Source organism: Cyprinus carpio, chromosome B12 (genome assembly GCF_018340385.1).
Source record: "Cyprinus carpio isolate SPL01 chromosome B12, ASM1834038v1, whole genome shotgun sequence".
Classification (NCBI taxonomy): domain Eukaryota; kingdom Metazoa; phylum Chordata; class Actinopteri; order Cypriniformes; family Cyprinidae; genus Cyprinus; species Cyprinus carpio.
In genome coordinates this window covers 11,898,897-11,920,235 of record NC_056608.1, presented here as the reverse complement: position 1 = coordinate 11,920,235, position 21,339 = coordinate 11,898,897, and the positions used below count along the sequence as shown (strand labels likewise).

At 35.1% G+C, this 21,339-nt stretch overlaps 3 protein-coding genes and 1 long non-coding RNA gene across 11 annotated transcripts in view; 2 read left to right on the top strand and 2 right to left on the bottom strand.

The window, feature by feature from the left end:
- LOC109100117 overlaps positions 1 to 3,225 on the top strand; it is a 12,180-nt gene extending 8,955 nt beyond the window's left edge. For all 4 annotated transcript variants that reach the window (XM_042735397.1, XM_042735395.1, XM_042735396.1 and 1 more), the window contains 4 exons: positions 197 to 297; positions 534 to 629; positions 990 to 1,220; positions 1,299 to 3,225. In XM_042735397.1, the coding sequence (XP_042591331.1) occupies positions 197 to 297; positions 534 to 629; positions 990 to 1,220; positions 1,299 to 2,340 (1,470 nt within the window). In that variant the 3' untranslated portion in view covers positions 2,341 to 3,225. The remainder of the gene's footprint in view (positions 1 to 196; positions 298 to 533; positions 630 to 989; positions 1,221 to 1,298) is intronic.
- The window catches only part of LOC109100119 (arylsulfatase G-like), a 17,862-nt gene extending 3,361 nt beyond the window's left edge, over positions 1 to 14,501 (bottom strand). Inside the window, exons 1-12 of one of the 4 annotated variants that reach the window (XM_042735400.1) lie at positions 14,370 to 14,501; positions 12,230 to 12,460; positions 11,962 to 12,149; positions 11,715 to 11,762; positions 11,125 to 11,236; positions 10,884 to 11,018; positions 7,107 to 7,303; positions 6,930 to 7,010; positions 6,637 to 6,745; positions 6,440 to 6,560; positions 6,248 to 6,338; positions 5,033 to 5,311 (exon numbers count right to left, since the gene is read on the bottom strand). In XM_042735400.1, the coding sequence (XP_042591334.1) occupies positions 5,034 to 5,311; positions 6,248 to 6,338; positions 6,440 to 6,560; positions 6,637 to 6,745; positions 6,930 to 7,010; positions 7,107 to 7,303; positions 10,884 to 11,018; positions 11,125 to 11,236; positions 11,715 to 11,762; positions 11,962 to 12,149; positions 12,230 to 12,447 (1,578 nt within the window). In that variant the 5' untranslated portion in view covers positions 12,448 to 12,460; positions 14,370 to 14,501 and the 3' untranslated portion in view covers position 5,033. Of the gene's footprint in view, positions 1 to 3,878; positions 5,312 to 6,247; positions 6,339 to 6,439; positions 6,561 to 6,636; positions 6,746 to 6,929; positions 7,011 to 7,106; positions 7,304 to 10,883; positions 11,019 to 11,124; positions 11,237 to 11,714; positions 11,763 to 11,961; positions 12,150 to 12,229; positions 12,461 to 14,369 lie in introns of those variants that run through there. The other 3 variants (XM_042735399.1, XM_042735402.1, XM_042735401.1) reach the window with 3 other exon arrangements.
- On the top strand, positions 13,437 to 17,266 carry LOC109100121. 2 transcript variants are annotated; one of them, XR_006156089.1, is made up of 3 exons: positions 13,437 to 13,778; positions 15,124 to 15,241; positions 16,048 to 17,266. It is a non-coding gene; the product is annotated as an uncharacterized LOC109100121 (long non-coding RNA). The 2 variants fall into 2 exon arrangements; XR_002019517.2 differs by lacking the exon at positions 16,048 to 17,266 and adding an exon at positions 15,505 to 15,561 and having other exon boundaries at positions 13,441 to 13,778.
- LOC109100122 (archaemetzincin-2) lies at positions 16,044 to 21,339 on the bottom strand. Its single transcript, XM_019113622.2, has 7 exons — positions 21,193 to 21,339; positions 20,487 to 20,769; positions 20,218 to 20,391; positions 19,383 to 19,511; positions 18,426 to 18,589; positions 17,874 to 18,050; positions 16,044 to 17,733 (listed from the first exon to the last, which is right to left on the bottom strand). Exons 2-7 carry the CDS (start codon positions 20,767 to 20,769, stop codon positions 17,605 to 17,607), a joined length of 1,056 nt encoding a protein of 351 aa, XP_018969167.1. The 5' UTR covers positions 21,193 to 21,339; the 3' UTR covers positions 16,044 to 17,604.

Sequence of the window (21,339 nt, the reverse complement as noted above, 5' to 3'; positions counted from 1 at the left end):
CACAAAACTGCTTCTATTGAAACTGGTATTTTGAAGATGCATGAAACATCTGTAGATAAGCAGACACCATCTTAATAGCCAAATACTGGCCGATATATCAGTCTTTCACTATATGCATTTTTATTCTTCTGTTGTTCAACACTTGTTTTATAAGCCCTTGTGTTATCTCATCTGGTTACTTGGTTTCTGTCACCAGACAAACAGTAAAGCATTCACTGCCAAAACATCCTGTGTGAGGCGGCGATACAGCGAGTTTGTGTGGTTGAAGAAAAAACTGCAGAAGTACGCTGGTCTGGTGTAAGTTCCTTTGCACAAACACATGACTGTATAGCTGCATATATGTCTCAGACGGTGCACCTCAAAAAAAAAAGAAAAAAAGTATTTACTTTTTTTTAATACGCCAGTTAGAAATTCTGTTTAAATTTACTGCAAGCAATATTAACAATTTGCTGTGTAGTAGGGACTTTTCTGCATTGTATGCCTCTTTTTTTATCTTTATAGTAACCCATAATGCATCACTGTATTTCCCACAGACCTGTTCCTGATCTGCCGAAAAAGACTTTCTTCTCATTTATTAATGATGACTTCATTGAAAGGAGAAGAAAAGGTCTTCAGAGCTTCTTGGATGAGTCAGTTCCAGCTCTTTATTTTAGGGGTCCACAATAAATATTGGCCGATAATTAATGCGCATCTCGTCAGTAAAGCCGGTTCTCTAATCAGCGGTAAATTCCATCAGGTGCGTGATTTCACATAGAGCAGCTGTTACTACACAGAGCCGTTGTTAATTGATAAGCTGCGCAAATCCACGCTGATAATGAACGAGATGCGCATTAATTATCGGCCAATATTTATCGTGCACCCCTACTTTATTTAAAATCTTCTAGTGCTTGCTTCTTACAAACATTTTAAAAATTGCATCGTTAAAAATAGCATGTAAAATAATACAGTAATGTTAATTTTAACACACAATATTTTGTCTTCATGTACAGAGTGCTGCACATGACAGTATGCCTGTCAGATAGCCAGCTCCATCTCTTCCTGCAGACTCAGCTTCCTGTCAAGCACATTGAGGATTGTGTGCAGGGTCACACCCCTTACTCTGTGACTGAAGCCATTCTGACTTATGCTTCCTCTAACCGTGGCTGGGTGCAGGAGGAAGGGGACGTGGACAGGGCTCAAAAATTATGGCCCTCCCCTCTTCCATATGAATCTGTAGAGAGGTAAAAAAAAAAAAAACAGTGGCAAATACATAAAGCACTTGCTGATGTAATATTAAGATTACCTACTTCTCTTTACAGTCCTGCTCCTCACCTCCCTTCATTACAAAGTCCTAGAGCCACTTCCAGTGGGCCTCTAAATGAACTTACAGATGTTTTAGACTCCGAGTCGAGACTGAGTGATGCAGAACAGACTGCACTTGACCTGAAGCATGGAATCGGCCATGAGCAGCTGCCTCAAGAGGAAGAGAGTTACATTAAACTAGTAGTTGAAGTCCACCCAAACCTTGTTGTTTCTGTAGAAACTGAGGAAGAGGATGGAAACATTGGCTCAAAAGAAACACAAAGGCTTGATGAAGATGCCAAAGATCTACAAAGTTATGATTGTGAGTATCTAGCTCCACAGATAGCCGGACTCATTGAAGACAAGCTTCAGCAAGGAGAAGCCCACAATGAAGAAGATCTTGATCAAGAAACATCTGTTGCCGAAGACGCAGTTGATGTTACCTCAGTAGACGAAGTCATCGAGAAAAAGATTGATGATATCAATGAAGCGAAGAAGGGAAGTCAAGATGTTGGACTTGAGCAGGATAGCACTGTGAGACAAACCCCTGACAAGATCCTTCATGAAGAAGATCCAGGAGAAAGGATCCATAAAAATGAAGTTTCTATTGATCTCAGTGCTGATGCTGAGAAGGAAACTGCAGAAGATGTTACACTCCATGATGCTTGTGAGAAGAACACACCAGATATTGAAGATCAAGATGAATCTGACACAACAGAGGAGCATGTGGTCCGGGAGAATGGAGTCAGTGATGACGATGCTGCTGCCCAGGAAGAGGCCATGAATGAGAATGAAGTGCATGTTGGCGAAGTGAACAAGCTCAATGCAAAATGTCTTCAACCTGGCAGTGCCATTTTGATACTTGAGGGAACTGAGGAAGCTGTGAGCATGCAAACGCCCCCCGTGGCAGAGACTGTCGGTAACCTCGATGCCAATACTGCTGATGTCAACATGCTTGTTTTACAAGCCATAGAGATGGATTCAATGCAATGTCACGAGACGGACAGTCATACGACCATCACTACCCACCAAACAGATACTAATTCTCATGGGAATTAGTACAGTCATAGATTGGACAGAGTTGTCAAAAAGTCCTCCCTTCAGCTCTTTCCCAGTCAACATCCAAGAGGTTTTTCTACTGTGTGAGTGAGTGAGTGCATGTAACTGTTTTGCATTGATCCACTGTTGACGTGTTCAGTTACAGACTGTTTACAGAAGATACACTGAATGATTTGACCGGGCTGTAGTTTTATCCTACAAACAATGTGAACAAACACAGATAATGCACTGACTAATGTGCCATTCAGGATTGTGAGCAAATTGCACATGCAATGAATAGTTATGAATCCACGGTAGCGGGTGAGAAAAAGCAGTGTACGTCACTGTGGCACCTTGATTCTAATATTCACCATCCTTAATCAAAATATTTCTGTGTTTGTATGATTTTAGCAACAGGAATTACCCCGTGACATGTTGCTGATCTATTTTAGCAAAACCAGATTTTAACTGGCACGTCCTTTTTCTCCCAACTGTAAAAACATGTTGCTCTCACGTGTGCTCTACTGGAACTTTTGGTAATTTAAGGGATAGTTTAGCCTAAATCAAAAATTCTGTCAACTTTTACTCACCCTCATGTTCTTCCAAACCTGAATGACTTTCTTCTGTGGACCGCAGGATGATATTTGGAAAAATGTCTTGGAGTGTTTTTCTATCCAGTGTTGTTTTGGACCCAACTTAAGCTCATTGTACAGGTGAAAGAAAAAACATTCTTCTAAGTATCTTCCTTTGTCATTTAATAAATTTACGAAGATTACAAAGATGAGTAAGTGATGACAGAATTTTAATTTAGGGGTGAACAATCCTTTTAATATAATTAAATTATATTGGTATGTTTAGTGTTAGTGTGTTTTTTTCATTAATCACTTACCCCCATGTCGTTCCAAAGACGTAAAAGCTCTGTTCGTCTTCGGAACACAATTTAAGATATTTTGGATGAAAACCGGGAGGCCTGTGACTGTCCCATAGACTGCCAAGTAAATAACAGTGTCAAGGTCCAGGAAAGATATGAAAGTCATCGTCAGAATACTCCATCTGCCATCAGATCCGCAATCTGGGTTATATGAAGTGACGGGAACAAAAAGTGTGACTCTATGGGACAGTCTCAAGCCTCCAGATTTTCATCCAAAATATCTTAAATTGTGTTCCGAAGACGAACGCAGCTTTTGCGGGTTTGGAATGACATGGGGGTAAGTGATTAATGAAAAAATTTCATTTTGGGGTGGAGTATCCCTTTAAGAATACAATTTTTTTTTATTATTTCAGGTGTCTAATTTCTTTGTTGCTTCATTTATGGTCAGAACACTAATTTCCATACAGAAACGTTATGAGCTAAAGAAAATAACCCAAATGCATAGAAAATGCTGGTGCAGATTGTTTGGAATTATAATATATTTAATTTTCCCCATCCTGATTTAATGTTGCACTAGGTCATGTAAGCTGCTCGTTGACTGTTCTTCTATATTCTGCTGTGATGATGTGTTACAGTGGCTGCCTGTAATACTAATATGGGAACCGAAACATACTTAAAAGGGAATAGATTGACAGAAAGGAGTACTTCTTTATTTTCTTAGATAAGTTGATCTTTTATTACACACAGATGTTATTTTTATCCAAATCAACACAGTAACAATTATGAATGCACATCCTTAATTTTTTTTTATTTGTTTTTTAAGGATTTAAGTTAAAGTTACATCTTTACCAGTAAGTTGTGAAGGGTATAAGAATGTCTCGGCTCCACTTATAATGTGTCATTTTCAAGTTCATTTGAATGCACCACATCTGTCAGTCTAGATTACACTGTAGGTACATGAATGCCAGAGCAGGTGTTCTTTACTGTATGTATGTTTGGATTCACCAATGTGCTTACTAACAGCAAACCAATAAAGAGCAAGAGGCTGAAATGAAACTCAGTGTCCACTGATTCACCCGAGAGAACACGTTGGAAACCATGAGTGCGTTCACTATACCAACCAATATCAGTAAAATAAGTTATTATTTTAACAGACCAAATAAGTTTTAAAATGCCACCGGACAGTTCACACAGCAAACGAAAGTTGGACTAATTCTAAAACTGCATTTTAAAACGAGTTATTAATAAAATATTTATGTTCACATGTGTGTTAAAACATAAATTGGATATAGATTTTAGATTCATGACCTGTTGTCAGAAATGCTGGTAATATGATTAATGATTTTTTTGTTATGGTGATTAGCCATTTTTTTCAAAGTAATTAACAAAACAGTTATACAGTCACAGTTATGGCAACAGTATTACCACAAGATGGAGACATGGTATCAAACTAGGGAAAGGGACAGTCAGTTGTTATAATACTTTTTTTAATGTAACACTTTTTCATTCATTTTGTCCTTTATATACTCATATGGTCAAATTATTAATCTCATGATTTCTTTAGAAATATAAAAATCAGTTTGACCCCAGTTTGTAAGCTTAAAATGAAAAAGCAGAGTAGAAATAGATTGCAACATCTTGGAATCTATAGTTTCCTGTTACACAGTCTTAGCTTTACACATCAACAACATATCTTCTTTGTAGTCTAGTGTGGTTTTCTGAGACATTGCGTTGAATATTTGAACTACGCTCTTCCCAGTGTAGGAAAAAACTGCTTTCTATATGCTGATGTGATCTAGCCCATGGACAAACAGTGCTGAGTTCAAGGCTGAGCCGACTGACCTCATTTTAAACGGTGACATCGGCAGGCGGGGTTGTGTGGCTGGCAGCAGGGGACTGCAGCTGGATTTACAGTGTAGACGGCCGATGATAACTTATCTGTGGCGATGTCCCATAGCAGAGCCTCCCTCTCTCTCTCCACTTCCTTCAGGACAGATCTGTACTCTTCACTCTCAGGGTTCAGAGGGGTCTCCTCTGCCTCGTCCAGTGAGAGGTCAAATATCAGAGGGGGGTTGTGATACTGCTGCTGTCCACTTCCTCCACCACATGTCACTGATCCACCTGAGAGAGCACAGCAGAACCATTATACCAAACAAAAAACACCATACATGGAAGCAGTCAGTGAACTTTGGACTACAAGTTCAAAGTGAGTTATTATTTTATGGTTTAACTTAAGTAATGTTTTATACCCAATTTAAAGTAAAAAAAAAAAAAAAAACAGTTTTATTAATTAATTATTTTGCTGTTACATTACATTTTTAAACAATAAATAATTTGTTTAAATGTCTATTTATTTGTCAATTTATAGAAAATTATATTTCTAAATGTATTATTTCACTAATACATTTTTAAACATGAATGTAGTTTAAAATGTTTATTTATTTCTCAATTTAATTTTTTTATTTATTAAATTTATTATTTAACTACATTTTTTAATATTCAAATAAATACTTTAACATTTAAAAAATACTTTAATTTATTATTATTATTATTATTATTTAAAAATGTGACTTTTTTGATAAATGTAATTAATATGTGGTATTTGTATTTTATTCCTGTTAAAAACCAATAAAATCTGACTTTTTAGTTTATTATTTTACAGTTACATTTAACGGCATGAAACAAAAAAACAAATTAAAACAAAATAAAAAAACAATAAAAAAAAAAAAAAAAAAAAAATAAATAAAAAAAATTAAGTATTTGTATTTACAGTTTTATTCTTAAATTAATACATTGATTCTTTCATTTTATTTTGAACTGGTAATTAAGTCCGTAAATTACTAAGTCTATTTATTTGTCAATTAAAAAAAAAAATATATTCTTAAATTAATACATTGATTCTTTCATTTTATTTTGAACTGGTAATTAAGTCCTCAATAAAGTAAATTAAGTCTATTTTTCAATTCAAAAATATATTGATTTACAGTTTTATTCTTGAATTAATACAATGATTTTTTTATTTTTATTTTTAAGTTGAAATCTTTAATAAACAGTAACCTGTGATGTAAAATGCCTTGTGATGTTTCAGCCTGACGCTTTGAAGGTCGCCAAACTGTCCTGCAGCACCGCTGTTTGGATGCATGAGACTCTGAAGACAGGAAAAAGAATTTACCGAAAGCCAGTCAGAGCAAATTTCACAAATGTTTGTTTTGGTCTGTAAAAGTGGTGTGTTATCTAAACACACTGTACCTTATGGCCTGTGTCAGAGTCATTGAGCAGAATGTCAGTTATATCAATGCCATCATAGCGTCGATCTGATGGTGGTTTTACACCAGACAGGGAGAGAACAGTTGGAAAGATATCCAGACCACTAAGGAGTTAAAGCCATTCGTCATACAGTGAAAACAAAACAATCATGTTACCCAGTGTTCATAATTTTCCAGTACCTCAGCAGGGCGCTGCTGGTGCTGTTGGGTTTGATCTTCTTAGGCCATGCGACCACTGTGGGAACTCTATGACCTCCTTCCCATGTGGTTCTCTTGGCTGAGCCACCACCTGCTCCGAAAAATGAAAAACGACTATTACATGATAATTCAATTAGTGGGTTTGTTATCTAAAACAACTGAAGAAAAGAAATCTGCATCCATAGAAAAACCTGGATGTTCATTTAGTAAATATCTTCTATTTATGGCAGATTAAAGGTATGACATCTTATAAAAACAGAAAAAAGACTCATTACCTCTGCTCGTCTGCCATTTTCCAACAAAAGGCCCAACATGCCCAGCAAACTGGCATTTCTGCTCCCACGGGCCATTATCACCTTAGAAATTGATGCATTGTATTACTATTAAGGGATGTTTTTAGTAAAACTAACTCAACTGAGTCCTTAGAGTGAATTATGTATAAATTAACTCACCGGTGAACCATATCAATGTGTTTTCCAGCTGCTCAGTGCTGACCGCCTGCATGATTGTCCCCACCAAAGAGTCCATGTCACTGAGGCTGGCTGTGTAAGGGTCTTGTGTCGTAACGTTTAGGAAGGCGTTATGGAACAGTGGGACATGCATGTGAGCAAGAGCCACATACAGTAGGAACGGCTGCTTCTTCGAAATGCTACACAGACACATTAACACAACACATTTTATACCATACAATATACAAGTTGTACAGTGACAGAAGGATAAGTTTATTATAGAGAGGCACAGTGTAGTAGTACCCTCAGAAGATATTAGAGATTTTTCTAACACCACCATTCAAATGTTGAAATATTACTACAGTTTTCTATTTTGTCATATTTTAAAATGTAATTTATTCCTGTGATGGCAAAGATGAATTTCCAGCATCATTACTCCAGTCTTCAGTGTCACATGATCCTTCAGAAATCATAACGATAGTTTTGTGGAAACCATGGTACGACTCTTTGATGAAAAGAAAGTTAAAAAGCATTCATTTTAATTAGAAATATTTTGTTAAACTGTTGTAATTAACGTATAAATGTCACTTTTGATTTTTTGCCAGTTTAATGCATCATTGTTGAATCAAATAATATATATATATATATATATATATATATATATATATATATATATATTATATATTTTTTTTTTTTTTTTTTTTTTTTTTTAAAGTAATGACACCAAACTTTTTAATAGCTGAGTATTGGTATCATTTGATATTGTAAATTTAATTGTACATGCTCATGTACTCTGTTTACAGTTAGATTACCCCGTCATCATCTAATGCTCACAAACTGTTAATCTTTTAAAACATTAATAATTTAATAACACTGTTAAATGTTCTTTAGCAAATCCCAAAATAATATCCAAATTTTAGACAGCATCACAATGTTGTGATGCATAAATTCACCTGTAGAATTCAGAACAATAGTTTGCATTTTTCAGTGTTTTATTTTTAATTTAGACAAAATATTATACAATATATAATATTATACCATGGTCTGTCTGAATACTCGAATTTGATTGGCTGGCAGGTATGCTTTAATACCGTTTAATGCACAGGTAGTTCCAAGTAAGTTTAATCAACGTTCTATATTAATGCACTGCTTTAATTAATGCACACAAACACACACTCACACACACACACACACACACACAGAGAAAGAGAGGTCGGAGAATGCAGATTGCCATTTAATAGACAGAGCCGTAGTTCACTGACAAGGTACGCAATATCGCATTCATTTATCGAAGATGAATCGCCTTCGATAATGAACGCGATATTGCGTACCTTGTAAGTGAACTACGGCTCTGTCTATTAAATGGCGCTCCATTTGAAAGCAGGTGATGGCGATTTAGCGCTAATCAGGGAACCGGCTTTACTGACTAGATACGCATGATCATATTGTTCGATATATCTCCCAGCCCTACCCTATAATGATAAAAATCCACCCAGTGCTTTTTTTTATCTACTAAAATCTTTACCCCTTTCTCAAATCGAGCTGATCTCATGTGCCTGTCTTTGGGACGTGACATTGACAGGCCACTCCCACGATAGTTTGATTGACATTAGCGTTTCAGAACACTCTGGACTGGCATCTTACCTTAGACCCATTGTTTCACAGCTGGAACAGATGAAGACATGAATGTCTCCTAAGCGATTGAGGTGTTCTGTTGTTGGATGTAATAATGAACATAGCAGTCGTCATTTACTCCCAAAATCTGAGCTGCTGAAGACGCAGTGGATTACTTTTGTTTCTGAAGGCAATGCGCCCCAATCTACATAATGCGACTATCTTCACGCCAATCATTCGTGGTCCAGCTTCACCTCCAGAAAAAGTGAGAATAAAGTTTTTAATGAATCGTTGGAAATTGCCTTTCCTAATAATGTACTAATTAGCAAGTTTCACGATGAATGCGGCTGAAGTGAACAATTTTTTAGAGAGCGGCTCGGAAGAGAGGGGAGGGGTCAGCAGAGCTCATTAACATTTAAAGGAAAATGCTACAAAATGGCTTGCTCTGAAAAAAGCTGTTTTTGGCGGTAAAAATTGTGTTTTTTACACTACCATTGAGAGATTTTAACCAAACTATGTTACAGACTTTTCATTAAGACCCTAAAGAATCATATCAGCTTGTGGAAAATGTGCATCCGATGACCTCTTTAAGTAACTAAACACAGTTTCATTGTTTGTAGAGAGATGCGCAGACGCAGGTAACGCACACACAACTGTCATCCCTCTTTCTCTCTTGATAATTAATTAAAATAAATGCTGTAACTCATTCAAATAAATGTGATCTTACCGCACTATTACATCTCTGAGTCTCTGATTTAAAGCAGGAAGATTAGCCCAATCGTACAAGCCAAATAATTAACTCCAAACAATAATTACAAAAACAAAAACTGCAAACATCAATAACAGCTTTAAGTTGTCAACGCTGGCAAATGATTATGGTATAAGCTGGATAATTAGGGCTGCACATTTATTACAAAAATCATAATTGTCGATTATTCCCTTGAAATTGTAATTTCGATTATTAATTACTATTATCACAATTTACATTGAATGATGTTTATACCATTGTTTGATGCAACTGCATGCCATATTTTTATATGAAAATAAAAAAGCTGAAAACACTCTAACTCAAAAATCTTTAGTGCTTTTCTATAGTATTAAGCCTCAGATGTCAATTATATAACGGATTGGTTTCTTTAAATTATATAAAAAAGTAAAAATATGAATGGTATTATAATGTTATACTAAAACTAAAACAAAGGAAAAACCCTTAAGATAACGTGTAGAAAGAAAAAAACATATCTTAAGCGTGCAGAATAACATAAGTGGACTCTGAACGATTAATTGCCACTTTGAGCGATTACGTAATTGTAGCATCCATAATTGTAATTGCGATTAGAAATTCAATTAATTGTGCAGCCCAAGGGATAATGCACGGCTAGCTGTGCCTTAAATTATTTTAATGCACTAATGTGCTTTGCATTGGGTGGTTCTTGGCCTCCACGTCGTGCATTAAAATCGTTTAATGCACAGCTAGCCGTGTATATAACGTTTACGTATATAATATATATTACGTATATAATATATAAAATAATAAATACTATTATTATATATTATTTAATGGTTACTAGCCCTAACATGAAAATAGTTTACTGAATTTTAATGTCAATATATTATCTATTGATTCAAACAGATTTATGTGAGGACTGCAGTGATACTGGCTTTGAAACTGTCACAGGTCTCTGTACAAGTACACAGCGGAAATGAGAAATTGATGAGACTTGGTTGCACTTGCAGCCCAACAGATGATTTATCCTTAGACCGTGTCAAAGGTCAACACTGCAACTTTGCCTGCCCAGTAAACTTGTTTACAGACAAGAGACCTTATATTGACTGATCAAAGTACCCTGTGTGTCACAAAACTGTTTTTATAATCCATTTTTAAACGAGAATTTTTGGCTTCACACTTAATACCTAAAACCAGTTTAAGACAATTTGAATTTACATATATTTTACCAGGAAGTTCAAGTGGTTTAAAAACAACAACAATAATAATAATAATAATAATAGTACAGAATTTTGGGGGGAAAAACAGTATGTGCAACAGAAAGTAAGTTATTAGACATACAAGCACAATTTGCCAGAAGGCAGGCTATTATGGAGTTTTATGTCGGTATCGAAATCAGAATATAGGTATAAAATTATATATAGAAGTGGTGAACATACCTGGCTGTGAATATCTGATTGACTGCCGCTGTGGCATATCTGTCTTTAAGGCTCCATGTGTCCAAGGGTTGTTCAATTATTGTCTCATTTTCAATCAGAGGCAATGCCACTTTAGTGTAGCATTCTTCATGCTTCCTGTTGAGAGAAGATTTTTCAACATATTTGAGATGTATACAAAACCTCAGGCTATATGGCATCTGATGTTTGTTTTGACCTATATAACCTGAATACTAACACAAACCTAGTAATATACTGATTGCGGAGACAGGGAGGACAGCTGGGAAGGTCAAGACCTGGCTTGTCAGTGCAGCCCATGTCATTACTATAAGGAATACCGAAGTAATAGTCAAAACCTGCAGTGTAAACACAGAAAAATGTCCTCATGACATGGCTTCAAACAAATACATGTTAGACAAGAATTAAAATGTATATATAAAAATGTAATTTAATGTGGAAAAAAATAATTCCATGTCAAGAAAATTCTTATTAACTAAATTCTAATGAAGTAATATTATTTTTTTTGTTTATTAATACATTTGTATTACAAACATTTACATAACATAAAAAACAATAAAAATACAACAAATATTAACTAAAAAAACTAAAAAAACAACTTTATCTTATTTGTTTATTAAGTTTAGCTTGATGTACTAAAATAGCTGAAACTAAAACTGAAATAGAAATAAATTAATAAAAATGAATAAAAACTATATGGACATATTTAAAATAATAATAATGACAAAAACAACAACAAAATTACTAAAACTAACTAAAATTAAAATGAACATAAAATCTACAAATTAAAACTAATTTAAAAAAAAATAAAGTTACCTCTATGAACAGGATTGTAGGAACCAATGTGTCCAAGGTGCCATTTTCCTGTTTTAAAATCAATATAAGATAACTGGAATAAAAATATTATTAAATATAATAAGTTTAGCTTGGGAGGCTTATTAGTTGCCAAGGCGACGATGCTTATTTGCTAATCAGGAGCTAATCACAGCACAGTGTAGAGTTCATTGCTCTCAGGATGTTAATCGTGTTGCTCTCTGCACGTTCTTTGAGTTTCTGTGCTTACCGATAATGGCTGTATAATAACCTGCATCATGCAAGAGCTCAGCAAACGTGGTCTCATTGAGTGGCAGCCCTCCGACTGACCCCACTGCAAAATTATGAGTGACCCCATTGCGTAGCCCATGTCTGCCGGTCAGGAGGGCAGCACGTGACGGCGAGCATGTGGAGGCAGGAGAGTGGAAGTCTGTGAATCTGCAGATCACCAGACACAAGCCCCAACAATTAGACATAACAATAACAACACAAAACTGTGTCTGCAATGATAACACTACCTTTTGCCCTTCAGCATTAATGAGTCCAGCCAGGGTGTTGGTGTGGAGTTGTCAGGCCTGTTCACCCAGAGGTCACCCCATCCGATATCATCGGCTAGGATAATGATGAAATTGGGTCGTTCCTTTTCACTAGTTTTGTCTTCCTTTTTAATATGGCTTTTGATGTGATGAATCAGTCCAGAGTACAGAAGCAGTAAACACAATCCAAACTGTGGCATTCTTATGCTAAATTTAAAAAAGAAGACAACATTTAAATGATGATTTTATTTGACACATAATTACTAATACACTGATTGCTACTTAGCATACTTATAAAAACAGCATGCTTAATAAATCAGGCAAACCAGATATCTTCAATGGGGTTATTATTATAGTAAACTAAAGTTAAAACTATTAAAACATTTTTGTTACTTGAAATAAAATAAACATTAAATATTTAAAAAATATTATTTTATGTTATTTATTTTCTCATATTATTTTATTTCAGCTCTCATTTTCATTTCAACTTGATGTACTAAAATAATAAAAACTAAAACTGAAATAAAAATATGTAGACATATTTAAAAATTACAAAACGCACAACAAAATTACTAAAATGTAACTAAAATGAAATCAGAAAAATAAAAATAAAATACAAATACTAAATAAACTAAATATGATTAAAAACTAATATAGTAGGGGGCCAAATATTGTTTGATTTCAAACTTTTGTGGGGAAAAAAGTAAATATGCATTAAACAAAATATAATACTACGTTAACTTCAATCAAACTAAAAGTAAACACGTTAATTTATCCCTCAAACATTTAAAAGTATTAAGTAAAATTAAAAAGTAATGTAGAGAAATATGACTCTGAACATAATTAATAGTTATTTTAACAACATGGCAACTTAATAATTAAGTATCTAATTACATTAATATAGTGTTATATGGATGATATTTCAGACATTTGATAGAATATGTAATGGATCCTGCTTCATCTTTTTATCCACCAAGGATTTCTCATCATGAAGGAGACTGAAGACCCATGAATTACATTACATGAATTTACTAACGTAATATAAAAGCCAGCATGTAATGTAGAAGGTAATAATGATATGATCAGTAATGATCGGTCAAACTAACAGTACGCTATAATCTCATAGGAATCAAACACTATCTGAGGTTGCAGTTTTTCATAGCATAAACCTCTTTGGACGTCTCTGAGGAGAGCCTTTTCATTGTTGGGTTTGAGCAGATCTTGCTGACTGTTATATAATAAACTTTACCTAAAGCACCAGTCTGTTTTAAACATTCAGTACAGTCACTCCTGCAGCTCCCACTTTACACTATGGTGGGGGAGAAGAGACAGCATGCTCCTTTGACATTCCAGCTCAAGGGAAGTGGGGGGTTGCTGGTGTGGCCTTTCATTCAACATGACTGTAAACCAATCCTCAACTTACTCAGCAGCTGTAACCTCCCACCATAGAGGAGCTCAGTGCTTGTGGAAGCAGCACCACATGGACCACAGTACAGCAGTGGAGTAACAACATTCATCTCACTGACAGAAGGTATGCTTTTTTTATTATTATTTCTTACTGTTCAATGTTACAGTATAGCAGTGGTTAAATGACTACTACTACTAAATAAGTTCAACATTTCCCATGGGTCAGGTAGTGCGCGCGCCACACATATGAATGCAGGTCAGGAAGACACAAAACCACACGTTTATATCTGTATAGAGTTCCTGACCATATAAACGAGCACGTGACAAGAAGCTGAGAAAACACGTTCATATGCTGGACTCATGATGGAGCAGGTGGTGACTCGCCTTACTTTTGATAACGTACAAAGTGATTTAGAACAGAACACGTATTTAAACATTAAATTTTTTTTTTAAATTAACTTAATATATGTTTAATGTATGTTTATTTGTGACAACTACGTCATACCACAGGTGTGATGCTTTGAGGAGTTAAAGCAGTAATCTTTTTGACTTCGTTTTGTAGTCTGAATATGGTAGGAATGGAGCTGTTCTAAAATAATGTTAGCTGTCGCTGTCCTAACATTGGGAAAGACTGATTAGGAATTTCATAAACTTTGCATTTTAAACACGCTATATTATGACTTATAATAATATTATGAGACTTACTACTCCTCACCTAATGCCGAGCGATGATTTCAATAAATGAAAATATTCCAGTCGATGTTTTGCGCATCAGTTTGTTGACACTCGTGTCCCGCCGCCCCTAGCATGACGTAACATCCCTCTGGTAACGCCCCTTGCGCTATAGTCGGTAAATTGTTAGACTTGCTGTTTTTTCCCACCAGTGATGTTTCATATATTCAGTTTATTTAAATTTTTAGGTTTATTAATTTGGTTCTGTGTAGTTTTATTAGTTTTTGTTATTTTAAAATATTTATATTTAGCTTTATTTTTATTTCAGTTTTGGTTTTAGTCATTTCAGTACTCATTTATTTCAGTTAGCTGCCTTAGTTGAGTCATTTATATCAATATTAACATATTGTGATAATATGATCAATATGATAAATTTATTTCAGCTTGATTTTAGTTAACAATAACAAGACTGGTCTCTAGCACACATCAGAAATTCAACTTAACAGAAACCTCTGTCCCATAACCTGATACATGAAATGGTTAAACTAATTTAATAGCTGATATTGCAGTTGTTTGAATATAGTTGTTTATAGAATGATTCACCATGTACATCTGAGTTTAGTTTTTCAACTTTGACATTGTCTACTTTAAAATTAAATATCTCTTTACAATTGGGAATGATCACGGTTGTGCCCAAATACAGTTTATATTGATGGATCTGAGTGGCAGAAAAAGTTAATTCACTTATTTACTCATTATAGCTTACCTTTATCTTACCTTTTTTGTCACATTCACAGGTCGCAGGTCAAAATGGCACAGGGGATTTTCTGAATAAAAGGTTGCCTCGTCTCCAAAGTGTACTCAGAGGTCCCATATGGTGTTTGGGATTGGATTTTGGCTGTGACCTTTTTCTTGGTAAGTGTTAACTTACGGGGTTATCAAAAGTTTTGGCCGATGAGTGACTTTGGCGAGAGCACCAGTCGAATCATGGATCATTTCAATATGTGTCTTTGTTATGACTTTCACAGGTAGGTTTGTAACTGTTACTTTAAATTTTTACATTTTGAAAAATAACTTGCTAGCTTGACTCCTCTTAGCTGTATGTTTACTCTTTTTTTATAAATTGGTTTATTTTTGTAACTTTGCCATCCATGTCTCTTCAACTCCTTTATCATCAGTGCTGAGTAATTGATTTGGCTTCCGGCCAGTTGTGATGTTTGGAGGATTTCTTATATACAATCTCAAAATCATAAAACAACTCAACAACTCAATCAGTCAAACTCACCACACTAATTGTAACATGAAAAAAATAAAAAAAAAAAAAAAGAATTTAAAAAAATAATATTTCATTCAAAAATGGAAATGGTAATTTCCATTTTTTACTTTTAGCTGCAATTTGGAATCCAGCCCTCAGTGGGTTGTTATTTGAGTTTCCATTGACCACTGTCACACAATTTTGTTCATTGAGATCAAATGCATGATTTAAGTGTTCCCTTAATTTTTTTGAGCAGTGTTTTTAAAATGTAATTTATTCCTGTGATGGCAAAGTTGAATTTTCAGAAGCCATAGAATGAAAAACTCCCTAAACAAGCAACTTACTGCATTTCCCTCCTTCCACTCCTGTGCTGCTGGAATGGGACCAAATATTCTAGGTGTCCTTGTGGATGTTGCTGGAATGGGACTAGGTGCCGTCCACTCCTGTGCTGCTGGAATGGGACTAGGTGCCGTCTTCCTTGGGTTCGTACGTCCATCTAAGACAGGTCAACTGTGCTCGAGGAGGGACAATGGACAGAATAACCCCATAGTGGAGCAAGTGTCCAAAGACAAACTGGAGGAAATTCTAGAAGTGGATAATCAAGATATTAAGTCTTGACTTCCTTTTTTAATTTAGTGGAACTTTAGGTACTATCACATAACATAACAACTTTTACTACTAAAATATACTAAAATATAGCAATATTATGATTCATAATAATCACTCAATGGGTTAGTTCATCCAAAAATGAAAATTCAGTCATCCTTGACTCACAAGAACCAATTAAGTCCTTTTAACTGCTACTGAGTTTCTGTTTGCCATATTTTAGGTGCTCTATGTGTGTATGTTGATGTTAACATGTGAATAAAATGAAAGTTTCAGTGGTTTGGAAGTTGGAATGCCATGAGTGTGTGTAAATGTTGACAGAATTTTCATTTTTGGGTGAACTAACCCTTTAAGATGAGCAAATGTAGTTTCTACACTGAGATCATACATGTGATTATCATAGTACACTATATTAGCAGTAGCTGTCAAGAAAACTATGATTAGACTTGAAAAACACATTTATGAACATTTTCAATACCAAACATTAAATCTCTGGTCAATTAGAATCCTAGATGCAAAAGACGCACACACTGTGTAACAAGAAACCACATTTTCGTGGTTTTAATGATTACAGGCAAGGGGTGAATTCTAGGCACTGATGGGTAAAGCAATGACCAAAGATAATGCTGAATTCAGCAACTAAGGTTAAACAATGTAAATGTTATAGAAAAGGGTTAGAAAGAGGTATTTGATACTTTATTTTTTAAAAGGAACCTTGTTTATATATTTCCAAAAAACAATGGATTGAGCATATTCAGCTCACCTCAGGTCAACTTTCAACTACTACAAACTCTGTCTCTTTACTGGATACTAAAACCAGGTAAACAACTTTATTAATGCAAATTGTGTCTGTTTAGAGTGTTGTTTAGTCTTCCGATGTTCATGATGCAGTGCATTACATTTGCATCTCTATTATATAGAGATAACTGTGAATTCAAAGCTTTACAGAGCTCAGGTTGATGCAACTGAAATGAAGACAAAGGATTCCCAATGTAATGCAATGCCAAATTCAAATGTCAAAGTGTGTTATAAGACTGCTTCATCACTTACCTCTATAGTAAAACTATATTTGTTATTGATATACTGTCACATGACTTGAATTTTATAATGGAAAAGAGTTATATTTGCTGTATGTTCAGTGGGATGAGAATATGTGGTCTTATGAGGTCTTCTGTTTCTGCATAATAGACAATTGTAATAATCTTTAAATCAGATTTTAAAATAAAATTTTTTAGACTGTTGTCTGAAAATTTTTTCTGATTTAACTCACATTTTAAACAAAGGGAGAGAAATAAAATGTTGTTTACTTGTTTTTTCTCATCAGCTTTCTCACCAAAGCTCTTTTCAAGAATGTGCATATAGCATGTCTCCACTTGCCTTAACATTGCTTAGGGAGCAAAAGATCATATTGGCTGGATCATGATTTTTCACCTTCCAATATTCGTAAGCACTTATACAACCAGTGTTTATACTCTTGGAAGGCTTGTGTGGGTTTTGAATTCTGTCCACTGCTGGCAGCTCCATCTTCAATCCAGTGCAGTAAGGCCTGTAGAGTAACATACTATACTGATTTATTTAAGTTAGTGATGTTCAAATGTTCAATTACATCAATTCACTAGAGAGTGTTTCAAAAACTTATATCCACTGCTCCAAACTACAGTCAGTTACGGAAGGGTGTGGTCTTACCTTGTATCTGTCAGCTATTTTGAATCCAATGGCAGACTGTAGTTTACGCAAACAGATGGGGCAGAGGTCAAGTGGTCGACGGTCAGACTCCTCTAAGTGATTGGAGCCTTGCATGACACAGTTTAGCCACTGGCAATGCTTCACACCGAATATATGTCCAATCTCATGTGTCAGGGTCTACCACAGGTGCGTAAATAACAGTTGTGATTAAAAGAGTTCAAATAAAAAGTTTGGCACATTTATAAACTGTTTTCTATAAAAGCTTATTTCCTCCACATAATAAAAAAATTAAAAAGCGGATTGGTGAAATTTTATCTCTCAATTCAGATTTTTAGTATACAACTCAATTTTTCCAAGAACTGTGAGACGAAAGTCAGAAATCTCAGATATTACTCAGAATTGCTAAAAATGTCAGCATTGTGAGATAAAAAAAAGTGGCAATTACCAAGCTTCCATAGTTTTGTTTTCGAAATATAGGGTATATTACAAAACCATTTATGCTTTTTTTATGTGAGGGTTGGGCATTTTAGAAGGCCAGTCATCTCACTTCACCTTGCAGGAGCGGAGGAGAAGAGTGCTTGTTATTGGAGGAGTGTAGTAATTCTCAAACACTGAGTAGTCTCCTTGCTTTAGTTTTATATTCTTCTTCAGCCGTCCTGCATAGCTTCTCTGGTAAAAATTATCATCATATCGGGCAAAACTGAATACTCCCATTCCTATAGAAACAAAACAATTCACACTTCATTAAAGTGCTAAAATAACAAAAGGTTTATTAAAGGGATAGTTCACCCAAAAATTAAAATTCTGTCATTAATTACTCACCCTCGTGTCGTTCTAAACCCGTAAGACCTCCGTTCATCTTTGGAACACAAATTAAGATATTTTGGATGAAATCCGAGAGCTCTCTGACCCTCTGTAGACAGCAAGGGTCCTACCATGATCAATGCACATAAACATAGTAAGGAAGACATCGTTAAAATGGTCCCTGTGACATCAGTGGTTCAACCGTAATTTTACGAAGCTCCAAGAATACTTTGTGTGCAGAGAAAACAAAAATAACTTTATTTCACAATTCTTCTCCTCTGCATCAATCTGGTGCAATTTTGGAGAGTATCAAGACACATGCGTGTTCTTTCCTCTGAATGTAAAAAAGCACAGCGCATGCGTGTTCTACATCAGCAGCACCATGCGCATACATTGATTAGATGCAGGAAAAGCAGGCGCATACATCATGATACTCTCCAAAATGGTGTTAGGTGGCACTTGCTGTCTATGGAGGGTTCAGAGAGCTCTCGGATTTCATCACAAATATCTTAACCTGTGCTCCAAAGATGAATGTCTTACAGGTTTGGAACGACATGAGGGTGAATAATTAAAGACAATTTTACATTTTTGGGTGAACTATCCCTTAAATCAAAAAAGACACTGTGCTACAATAATAACTTTGCTTTCAAGTTACAATAAAATTTGTAGCATTAACAAGACCATGGCTACTAAATCAAGAATTACCGTCAGTGAGAGAAGCCTGGCCAAAAACAAAATTCCATGACTCTCTGGGGTACAAGTCGATCATGGTGATCCCTACAATGCAAAAAGCATCTCTGGGCTTCTTCTTTTTCAATAAGTTCAACAGCTCTCCTGTAAACATATAAAAAAGTATTCAGTTTATCTACAAGTCACTGTGAATTGCTGTTAGCAACTAATCTTATTTCCATAATATATAGCTCAGACTTAATTCAGTCTTGCTAAAACGTTGCCTAAATAACTATTACTAATTACTAAAAGTAACTTCTGCAGAAATTGGGATTTGGGATTGGTAATATTTTTTTTAATGTTTTTGAAGTCTCTTATGCTCATCAAGGCAGCATTTATTTGATAAAAAAAGTAATATTGTTAAATATTGTTGCAATTCAAACTTACCATTTAATATATTTTAAAATGTAATTTATTCCTGTGATGGCAAAGCTTGATTTTCAGTAGCCATTACTCCAGTCTTCAATGAGCCTTCAGAAATCATTTTAATATGCTGATTTTGTGTTGAAGACATTGAAAAAATTATTATTTGTTGAATTATAACGCTTTGCAACAAATGTCTTTACTGTCACTTTTGATCAATTTACTGCTAAATAAAATCAATTCATTAAAAAAATACATCTTACTGACCCCAATTTTGAGGTGTAGTGTATATAAAAATATGTATTTATTTGTTTGTTCAAAATAAGACCAAGAAATGCATTAAGTAAATAAATTCTGTGTGAATTTTGATTTTATGCTGACAAAGGTTTCATAAATGTCGCTGAAAGGCTTCCTAGACCCAGACTCAGCCAGTAGCAGCAGTACTAACCAGCATGAAGCTGAAGGTTGTGTGTGTTGTCGTTGATGCGAAATGAACAGGCTGTTGAAGCAACTGTCACCGGTGGTAAAAGCTTGACCACTAGTCCATAATAAAATGCCTGGCAGTAGTCCTTCAGCCATTCAACATACTGCACTGCCACAACCGCTCCTTCCCCAAAAGAGCCTGTGCATTGATCAAAGTGATAAAACTACAAATGTAAATATACTACTAATAATAAATGACACACTTAAGCTGTTTTATATGCTAAGTGCTCTAACCAATAGTTTGAATGTAGATGGTATTATGCCCACTGCTTGGAGAACGGCGGTAAGGGTTGATGTAAAAACTCTGAAAGTCCTGAGGATCCTCTGGATGCGCAGGAATCCAGTCTGAGTTTGAGTGAATGGTGATGGGGTTGAAAAGTGAATTGCCAGGCAGGAGTCCTTCTTCTAAAAGTGTCTTCTCTGCTCTGCTGAACTGTTGGTATGTTTCTATTAGATCTTTCCGTGTGGACCGGAGAGCAGTGTGCAGTCTCTCAACAGGATGCTCAATAACCTGCATCTGTCCATAAAAATACACACACATGCACAAAGTAAAATATTAATCAAGTAAGTAGCCAATAAACACAAAATAAGAAACCTAAACTGCGTGTTCTGGGTCACTGTGACACCTACAAAGTCACTTCAACAATCATATTCACTGTGACACTTGCACAGTTTTTGCTACACTGATAGTGCAAGTTTATTATGAATATCTGTATCATATAGTCGATATAACGTTACCCTATACAAGCGATAAAGTCACGTTATTAATTATTAACAAAGGACATTTTTTATATGTAACACCACGACTTCATAAACAGACTGAATTACAACTCAGCTCGAGTTGACTTGATATTAGCATAACATTGATCAGCGCTAAAAGATTGTTACCCTAAATGAAAGAGGAAGCCCATGTCAACACATACTAATAAAGCAAATCTACCTTTAAATGTGTTCTAGGATAAAGGTCGAAGACTGGACTCTAGTTGATGTGTTTCAGATAAAACGCTGAAAATAGTAACGTTAAACAGGAACCATAAACAACGTCACACCTGGGCTGCCTGCCGCATTTAAATATTCACTTTGGAAG